The sequence below is a fragment of the Excalfactoria chinensis genome, chromosome 31 (assembly GCF_039878825.1).
Source record: "Excalfactoria chinensis isolate bCotChi1 chromosome 31, bCotChi1.hap2, whole genome shotgun sequence".
In the NCBI taxonomy this organism is placed as follows: domain Eukaryota; kingdom Metazoa; phylum Chordata; class Aves; order Galliformes; family Phasianidae; genus Excalfactoria; species Excalfactoria chinensis.
In genome coordinates this window covers 700,811-709,631 of record NC_092855.1, presented here as the reverse complement: position 1 = coordinate 709,631, position 8,821 = coordinate 700,811, and the positions used below count along the sequence as shown (strand labels likewise).

The 8,821-nt window shown below is 58.0% G+C and overlaps 2 protein-coding genes and 1 long non-coding RNA gene across 5 annotated transcripts; 2 read left to right on the top strand and 1 right to left on the bottom strand.

Annotated features, from left to right (window-relative positions):
• Positions 1-383: 383 nt before the first annotated feature.
• Positions 384-4,827, bottom strand: RHBG (Rh family B glycoprotein). The gene is made up of 10 exons (XM_072358438.1): positions 4,399-4,827; positions 3,297-3,483; positions 2,738-2,888; positions 2,468-2,615; positions 2,010-2,176; positions 1,670-1,807; positions 1,406-1,539; positions 1,188-1,309; positions 951-1,024; positions 384-819 (listed from the first exon to the last, which is right to left on the bottom strand). Exons 1-10 carry the CDS (start codon positions 4,571-4,573, stop codon positions 760-762), a joined length of 1,356 nt encoding a protein of 451 aa, XP_072214539.1. The 5' UTR covers positions 4,574-4,827; the 3' UTR covers positions 384-759.
• LOC140263511 (uncharacterized) lies at positions 3,335-4,527 on the top strand. Its single transcript, XR_011905915.1, has 3 exons — positions 3,335-3,466; positions 3,734-3,970; positions 4,291-4,527. It is a non-coding gene; the product is annotated as an uncharacterized lncRNA (long non-coding RNA).
• Positions 4,828-4,927: 100 nt separating the features above from the next.
• Positions 4,928-8,587, top strand: HAPLN2 (hyaluronan and proteoglycan link protein 2). Of its 3 annotated transcripts, none has more exons than XM_072358437.1 (6): positions 4,928-6,290; positions 6,488-6,598; positions 6,807-7,157; positions 7,317-7,433; positions 7,594-7,779; positions 7,867-8,587. In XM_072358437.1, the coding sequence occupies exons 2-6, from the start codon at positions 6,514-6,516 to the stop codon at positions 8,148-8,150; spliced, it is 1,023 nt and encodes a 340-aa protein (XP_072214538.1). In that variant the 5' UTR covers positions 4,928-6,290; positions 6,488-6,513; the 3' UTR covers positions 8,151-8,587. The 3 variants fall into 3 exon arrangements, with proteins under 3 accessions (XP_072214538.1, XP_072214536.1, XP_072214537.1); XM_072358435.1 differs by having other exon boundaries at positions 6,427-6,598; XM_072358436.1 differs by having other exon boundaries at positions 6,399-6,598.
• The last annotated feature ends 234 nt before the right edge of the window (positions 8,588-8,821 follow it).

Here is an 8,821-nt window from a genome sequence, read left to right as displayed (position 1 = left end):
AGTGAGGATGGAGCCTCATGTTGCACTGCTGGGCTCTTTTTTTTGTGTGTGTGTAGAAATGCAGTGGAACCAAAGCGTTCAGCACACGCCTTGATTTCAATGGGGTCTTAGTAACGAGCAAGAAGGACTCCCTGGGAATATTAAGGTGTTGGTTTGATGTGTATCAAGGGCAAATGTTCTCAACTTCTGCTGCACAACAGTGCACCAGCCCTGTGGCACCCTCTGGTGGCTGAGTTAAAGGAGGGGTCAGAGCTAAGCATGAAATCCATGGCTCAAATAGGGACCCTGTGGCTCCCCAGCGCTGCTGTGTAGGGTGAGGAGGGGGTCCTGGGGGCTTTGCTTTCTTCCCTGGCAAACGATGTGTGAATTCACAGGCAAACCCTGAAGTTACAAAAGAAGACGGAGGTGTTTTAATGATGGTGGGCAAAAGGATCCATAGTCTGTGCTGTTTGCCCTTCAGCTCAGTACGCCCCTTCCCAGCACAGCACCCTAAGGAAAAGCCCTCCCCGCAGCTCTTCCCTATGTCAGGTGGAGAACATGAAGGCACAGAGCAAAGCTGGCAAGCAGCACCTCTCAACCAAGCAAGATCTGGATCTGCACCAAGCCGGGCTGTCCCTTCTTCCCACAGCAAGAACCCGAATGACTTCAGCATCTCTTTGTCATCCATCCCACTGTGCCTTGGGAACCTCGTGGAGATGAGCCCGGCTGGCAACGTGGAGCTGCAGGCACTGCCTGGAACTCATCACGCTGTAGGGGCTGTCAGGCGATGGTGCCTCGTTCCTCGCTGCCCGCATCGCGGTCACATCCATCCTCATCGACCTGCACCAGCACAGAGAGGGGTGGATTGACTCAGAGGTGAAGCAGGACTTGGGCGCTAGGGAGTGTTGTGACAAAGCTGCCTCCCACCCGGGAGTAAGGAGGGGTGTCCCCTCCGAATAGCCCCACTTTACCTCCCGTAGCGCTTTGCTCTCCAGCTCGTTCTTCTCGGGGGGAGTCCTCAGCATCTTCGTTCGCAGGAGGGCACCTGGAGATGCGGAGAATCCTCCTGAGCTCGCACCGAGCTTCCCCTGCCACCTAGCGGCCTCTCGGCCGAGCTACTCCGAGTGGGCTCCTCCTCGTCGCATTTAGGGGCTTCGTTGGGTTTTTGAGGGGGGGGATTTTTACTTATGGACGGGGTTGAAACTCACCCGTGAGGCTTCCCCCGAAGGCAGCCAGCAGCAGGGTGACGAGGAGCCCGCATAGCTGCCACTGTGCCTGCTCAGCAGTCGTGCGGCTGCCGTCGGCCACCAGCGGGAAGACGAGTTCCATCCTGCAGGGAACGCGGCCGTGGGCTCTGCTCGTGGCCACGGGGGGGCACCGGAGCAGCCCCTATATCGGAGCAGCCCCCGGTGCCGGTTCTTCTCACCTGTCACCGAATACATCCGCGGTGGCCAACGCTGCCAGCAGCGTCCCCAGGAAGGTACCAAGGATCCCCGGCAGCCCATGGACGTTGTGCACTCCACACGTGTCCTCGGTTTTCAGCCTGGATTGCAGGATGGGCTGGGGGATGCACGGACAGGAGTTGGGTTTGGGGTGGGGGGAGTTCTCACCCCCACTGTTCTGGCTGAGTTAGGAATGCAGACCCCATGGCTCCAAAGGTGCAGGACTTTAGTGTCACAAGGGGACTCACCGAGAGGAACCTGGAGCTGAGTAGGGAGAGCTGGCTGGCCAGGAAGCCTGCTGTGAGGGCCCCAAAGGGGGTGGACAGCATCTCCCCTGCCATCCCCATCACAGCTGCACTGGCCAAGGTGGCATCCTGAAGGTGGGCCTGAATGGAACAACACAGAGGGGTTGTCCTCATGGAGAACATCAGCACGGGGCTGAGGTTTAAGCTTCCATAGGGATCAAGCTGGGTTTTATCCAACCCAAGAAAGCAAACCAGCATCTCCTTGTGTTCCCTTGGACAACGTCATGCTTTTTGTCCCTACAGGATGGACAGGGGCTCGGCTTTGTCTCAGGGGAGGACCTACCACCTGCAGTGTGCCTTGCTCATACAGGATGGGCCAGAGGATGACAGTGGCCAGGGTGCTTGCTGCCATGGAGAAGTAAAGGTTCAGCACTGCCCAGGGCTCGGCGCTGTCATGGGTTGTTGTGGCTGAGGCAAAGCTGGGCCAGAAGATCCACAGGCAAATAGTTCCTGTGGGAGGAGAGTGGGCACGTGTGGGCCCTCAAGGGAAAGAACCACCTCTTGCTAGTGCCAGAGATGTACAAAGGGATAATGGCCACAACTGGCAGTGTGAGCAGCTTGGGCTGGACAGGAGGAAAAGCTTTGTCCTTGAAAGGGATCCCCATGAAGGTGGAGAACCTCCATCCTTGGAGGTCTGCAGACCTCAGCTGTATAGTGGCATGACTGCATGTCCTAGCATTGGTGGCAGTCCTTCCCGCACCATTCCTATGATTCTGGTGTTGCAGGGCTCAAGCTCCATACCAACCACAGCAAAGATATCGGGCTGGTGCCCCACATCCTGCTGCTCTTTCTTCTTGTCCTTGCGGGGCTGGTACAAGACGCGTGAAACCATCAAGCCAAAATAAGCACCAAAAGTGTGGATGGTCAAGGAGCCTCCACTGTCGCTTACCTGGCAAGTACAGAAAGCACCGTGCAGGGCAGGGTATGGGATCTGTGTATGGCTGAGGCAGGTCTTGATGTCAGGAGCCAAAACAGAGACCCCGACTATTCCCTTTCTGGGGGGTGACTCACCCCCAAGTGGCTCCGTAGGATGTATTCATTGCAAGCAAAGAGGGGAACCTCCAGGAGAGCCATCAGCAGCATCTGGATGGGATTCACCCTGCCCAGAACAGCCCCGATGGAGATGAGGATGGCTGCGGTGCAGAAGTCGGCACTGACCATGCTGGGAAGGAGAGGTAAGGCACTGAAATGGATCCAGTGCTGCCAGGGCAAGGGCAGGCAATGAGGAGAGTGAGTGGGCTGGAGCTGAGCCTGAATCCTTCTTGTTGTGTCCTACAACCCAAAACCTGCATCTCAAACCCTGCCTCCCCAGCCCTGTACCCTGAGCTCCTGCAAGCTGAATGGGCAGCCTGAATCTTGCTGGGTCAGTGGCAAGGAGACAGCATGGCTTGGGCAAATGGGTCTCAGTGTTCCCCTAAACACTTGGCTGATGCTCAGCTATCAGCCTGGTTCTTACAGCCCCTCCTCCAGAGCAGAGCAATGAGTTTTACAGAGGAGGGAGCCAGTGTGCAAGGGATGGAGCTGAGCTGGGCTGGACAGCATCGGAGCAGCAGCACCCTTCTTGTCTTACCTTTGTGTGCTCACATAAATCTTGCTGTTCTGGGAGAAGTAAAAGAGCCCCTGGGCCAGTATGGCCCACTGGATGGTAAAGGCCACGATGAGGAGGCTGCCAGCCACGCTGCCCACCCCATAGCGGCTGAGGAAGGCCAGTAGGAAGCCGAAGCCAAGGAGAGCTCGGAGGTGGGCATCCCGGAACCCTGGCAGGAGGCAGAGGGGGGCTATGAGGCACCACAGCAGGTACTGGGTTTGGGTGACAGTGAACCCCACCAGATAGACTGGGGTCTAACAGATTTTGGGGTGTTGGAGCCTTCAGCTGATGGCAATCATCCTTCTCCACCCACATGCCCCAGCACAGCAGGGAACTGTGTCACCTCCCAGCAGCATTTCCCACAACACCAACCCCACACATGCAGCAGTCCCCATAAATGCACATGGTTTACCCCACAGCCTGGAAGCTTTTGGGATCAGCTGATTCAAACCTGACCGCACCGCTAACACTGACACAGGGGTGTTTGGAGATATTGCCCATGGGCAGGGAAGCCCCGATGCTCTGCAAACATCAGGGGTACATGGGGACCCAACATGCATGGCAAGCAGTGCCACTGCCCCACAGCTGGCAGTGATACCAAGCAGAGGACCCACATCCTGCACTGGGACGATCTTCCCTTTGCATAACAGGGACAGGTGAGTCAGCACGTAGGTGCGGATATGTAGGCGGAACTGGAAGGACTGGCTCACACCTGGCCAACCACACTGGTGTTTGCATGGGGAGGGAGGGGTCCAAGAGGGGCTGAGCCCCCCCCCCCACAATGGCTGGGGGCAGGGTCGGGGTGGATGGAACCATGGAAGGGGCTTGGTACCAACCTCCTGGTGCTGCCAACCCCAATGGGTGGAGTTTGCAGCCCCCTCAGTGCCAGGAGCACCTGGTTGGGGAAGGAGGGGGGGGGGGGCATGGCAGGCTTTCACTTCTCACGGTCCCCATATGCACCCCTGCTCTCTTTTAGGGGGGTCAGAGCTGAGCACAGCAACTTCCTGCACCCATGCTATGGAGAGTGGGGCAGGCAGAGCTGCTCCCTGTGCCCACCCCCTCTCCCAGTGGACAGGGTACTCACGGGGGTACCCCAGAGTCGGGCTGGGGTCTCTCTGGCTGCAGCTTGGCTCAGTGGAGCAGAGTTTGGAGCTCTCCGGGCTGTACCGGACAAAGGTGGCGAAGAGGACGATGGTGAGGAGCTGAAGGAAGAAGCACAACCCAGAGAGGTGCAGCCTTGCAGCAACACGCTCGGCCATGCTGCGGAGCTCACCGGAACACAGAGAGCTGCCTGCAAAGTCTGCCTGCAAACCACGCCTGCAAGGCCAAGTCCTGCCTGGAAAAGCCCAGGAAAATGAGAGCAAGAAGAAACCTGGGGCTGCTGTCGGAATGGGGTTCCCCCTGGGGTTGGGAAGCTGCAGAAGAGCCTTTCTTTTGCTTTTCTTTTCTTTGGTGGAGTTGTTTGTCCTGCACCGAGAAGGAAGAGGAAGAGCAAGGAGCTGACAAGTTAAGTATGGCCACTTTGGGGAAGTGGCTCGGGTGCTTTGTTGGTGCAGCCAAGCTGTGATCTCATGCTGCCCAAATGAAAGGGGGGTGGAAGGGGGGGGGGACGGATGCCGGGTAGGGATGAGTCAGGGCTGCTTTCGGGTGTAGCTGCTGCTTTCATGTGGGAAAAATGCAACCACCAGGAAGCCTGGGCCACTGTGCTGCAGCGCTAGGAAACCTTGAACTGCAGCTGGGCATTGCTGGGAGCGCTCAGGGTCTGTTTCGGGTACAGATCCATGGGAGAGCTGGGGAGGAGCATCTTCTGTTGGTTTTTAACCTGTTCTGGGGTAGCAGATCCCTGTCCCCCTCTTGCTCACAGTGGTTTGAAGTGGGGGCCCTTGGGAGCTTGCAGTGTGCCCAGAGCAGGGTGGTTGCATTGACCAAAACGGGGCAGGGGCTTGGAGCTAAAGGGAGACTCCTAGAACAGGATGCACAGTTCTGTTTCCCATCCGGGTGCTGTTTCTGCACTGTGCATGCCAAGATCGCTGTGTCCTCTGCTGGACAGACAGACAGACAGACAGACTCTTGTCTGTGTTTGTGTGCGATGAGCTTCCTCCAGTCCTGGAGATGCACCCTGGGGGAGGGAGCTGATAAGGGAACCCAGAACACAGCCTCATTGTGTGGCCTTGTTTTGCTGCCTGCACCATCCCAACCCCAAAGTGACAGTGGCGAAGCTTCTGCCATGGCTTTGCAATGGGAAGGGTGAGGCTGGGGGGGGTGTCAGTGTGGGAGGACCCCCCCCAGTGCTCTCCCAGATCATGGGCATCAGCAGCCCCAGAGTCAGGGCAAGGAACATGGGTTTGATCAGCACTGATGGCTGTGGGAGCAAAGAGCAGAATCTCATGGGGAGCAGCATTGAGGTTGCTCTCTGCCTGCAACAGGGGGGTGAGGAGCCCTGCATGGTGCTGACATTTTCCCTGCATTCCCTTACTCTGTGGCCTGTGAATAAAGGCACGCTTGTTAGCTGGCGAGCGCTGTGTTTTGCCGAGCAGAACAATACAGAGAAAGATGCCCACAATGGGAAATTGTGCTTCCTCCTCCCCTGTGCGTTCCTAGGGGAGGTGTTAAAAAAAAAGAAAGAAAAGAAAAGAAGAAAAAAGGAGAGAGAAAAAAAGAGAAGAAAACGGGAAGAGACGGGCACAGGGTAAGGAGGGAGAGCACAGAGAGCACAGCCAATGCTGACCATGGGAGCAGGACGTGGGGCTGCTGGGGCACCAGGGTGGTGATGGTGACGGTGACAGCAGTGTTGGCAGGACCCAGCTGGGAGCACCCACGGCTGCCCCCGTGTCCTCGTGCCCCATGTCCCCTCTTCCCAGCAGCGTCTCAGCACAGGTTTGAGCTTTCCAGATCCCTTCATCCTGAGATGGGGAGGCAGTGACAGAGCCAGGACGCAGGCGGTGGTGGATGGGCACAGCAGTTCCACTGGGGACGGTAAGAAGTGATGGGGACTGATGGTGGTGGTGGGAGAGGGGGCTGCTTTTGCCCAGCTCTGTGCTGGGCCCTGCATTATCAGTGCCCTGCATGATGTCCATTTTGCAGGGCAAACATTGAGATGATTGCTCTCCAGGTCCCTGCTGCATCCCCCGGTCTGTCCTGCTGCATGGCCCTGACCCCTTCACTCCCCCCAGGCTTTCTCCAGTCCTTAGCTCTAAAGATGCATCGGGTTCTGCTCGCATCCCTCTGGCTCCTGGCAGCATCTCCCACCTCCAGCATCTTCCAGAAGCCAACAGGGAGCCCCGGTAGGGAGCAGAGATGGGGACAGGACATTGCTGCTTGGGGATGGCATTGGGAGCTTTGGGCAGGGATTGGGTTGAGCATCCTGGAGGCTGCAGCAGCAGGGAAATGAGTGGGGAAGGGTTTCAAATACCAGGCTGCTGAGGGTGGTGGGGAGGTGCTGAGGGGCAATGGGGCTGTGGGAGTGCCTTAAGGTGACCTGGTGCCCCGCAGCCACCCCACGCCTGCAGTACCTGCTGGAACCCCTGCACACCGCGGTGCACACACAGCGGGGTGCCACAGCCACGCTGCCCTGCGTGCTACGCGCCCTGCCCCGCAACTACCGGGTGAAATGGAGCAAAGTGGAGCCAACCAACTATGGGGAAAATGTTATCATCATCACCAACGGGCTGTACCACAAGAACTATGGGCCGCTGAGCCCCCGCGTGCGCCTGCGGCACAGCCACCGCTACGACGCCTCGCTCACCATCACCAACGTGGCCTTGGAGGATGAGGGACGCTACCGCTGCCAGCTGGTCAATGGGCTGGAGGATGAGAGTGTCTCACTCACACTGCACCTAGAGGGTGAGGGATGTAGGGAAGGTGGGGAGGCTCCAATGGGTCCCCATTGCAAAGCCGTTTGCTCCAGACTCCTGCTCAGCACCCAGTTCCTGGGGTAAGAAGCCAAACCTCCACGGTGAGAGTGTATCCTTCACCTTCCATCCCTCTGTCCCTGTCCTACAGGTGTTGTCTTCCCCTACCAGCCCAGCAATGGGCGCTACAGATTCAACTACCATGAAGCCAAGCGTGCATGCGAGCAGCAGGATGCCCGGCTTGCCACCTACCAGCAGCTCTACAAAGGTACCATCCTGCAGCATCTCAAATCCTCCCTCTGCCCCAAACCTGCCTGGCTGGCAGCGATGATGCTGAGGCGATCAGGCTCCCTTCCAGGCTGCCATCCCCATCCTTCCCATGCCCCACTTTGTCCCTATGGGATTCTGAGGTGCTGCCCGTCCTGCAGCCTGGATGGAGGGCCTGGACTGGTGCAATGCAGGCTGGGTGCTGGATGGCACCGTGCATTACCCCATCATCAACTCACGGGAGCCATGCGGTGGCCGCCTCCTGCTGCCAGGCATCCGTAGCTATGGGGCCAAGGACAAGCAGCGGGACCGCTTCGATGCCTTCTGCTTCACCTCTGCACTGCAAGGTACCTCCAGCATCCCCCAACCCCGTGAGGTGACACTGGGGCTGCTCAGGGTGTCATCACCCTCCATTATTTCCCATCCATCTCCAGGTGAGGTCTATTTTATCCGAGGCCACCTGAGCTTTAAGGAAGCCGGGCAAGCGTGCCGCAACCACGGTGCTACCATCGCTAAAGTGGGGCAGCTCTACTCAGCATGGAAGTTTTTAGGGTTGGATCGCTGCGACGGAGGGTGGCTGGCAGATGGAAGTGTGAGATACCCCATCACTACCCCCCGGCAGCGCTGTGGGGGTCTGCCAGAGCCTGGTGTCCGCAGCTTTGGCTTCCCCAGAAAGGAGCTGCGGACCTACGGCACCTACTGCTTCACAGGGACATAGGAGGGGTGGGCAGAGGTAAAGGGGTGGCACCGGCTCTTGGCACCTGAATGGAGAGCTTGAGGTGGGACAGGGGTCTCTGGGGCATGTTGGGTGGTGTTTGCATCCTCTGATCTTCAGCGATGAGGCTGAATTTGGGGGAATTTGGCTTGTGCATTTAATGGAGTTGCTCCCTGCACTCAGAGTTTTGTAGGCATTTGAGGCTTGACGGAGAATCCAGAGTCATTTCCATGCCAGGAATTGAGGAGGTCTGGTCCAGCCCCCGGTGGGCACATCAGGCTCCCTGAGCTCCCCAGCTATGATGCACCCCTGGCCCAAGCCTCGCTTCCTACAGCCATGCAGACTTTGGCTGGTGCAGGCATGCTGGAGAGCCAGGCATTAACGAATGTGACTAATGGAGTTTCGCTTTCTCAATTAATAAAGCGACAGTAAAGCTGCCTCTGGGACTGCCTGGCCTATCAGTGATGGGGGGGAGGGGGGGGGGTTGCCAAGGACTCAAGCACTCCCCCCACAGTGTCCTGGTGTTATCGGTGTCCCTGACACTGTACTCAAGGGCTTCTGTGTTTGTGATACAGCCCAGGCTGTTCCAGCATTGACCTGGTCCCCATTGTGCATCCCCCACTCCCAGTATTGAGTCTGTGTACCTCCCACCCATGTGCTTGCTGGCACACCAC

Excerpts from the sequence above, each read along its gene's own strand:
- RHBG (XM_072358438.1), bottom strand. The coding sequence starts at position 4,573 with ATGGCCGAGCGTGTTGCTGCAAGGCTGCACCTCTCTGGGTTGTGCTTC. Across the intron at positions 1,808-2,009 it reads AGCAAGGCACACTGCAGGTG|GCCCACCTTCAGGATGCCAC; the intron begins GTAGGTCCTCCC and ends TGTTCCATTCAG. Across the intron at positions 820-950 it reads AGAGCAAAGCGCTACGGGAG|GTCGATGAGGATGGATGTGA; the intron begins GTAAAGTGGGGC and ends GTGCTGGTGCAG.
- HAPLN2 (XM_072358435.1), top strand. The coding sequence starts at position 6,264 with ATGGGCACAGCAGTTCCACTGGGGACG. Across the intron at positions 7,158-7,316 it reads ACTCACACTGCACCTAGAGG|GTGTTGTCTTCCCCTACCAG; the intron begins GTGAGGGATGTA and ends CCTGTCCTACAG. Across the intron at positions 7,780-7,866 it reads CTTCACCTCTGCACTGCAAG|GTGAGGTCTATTTTATCCGA; the intron begins GTACCTCCAGCA and ends ATCCATCTCCAG.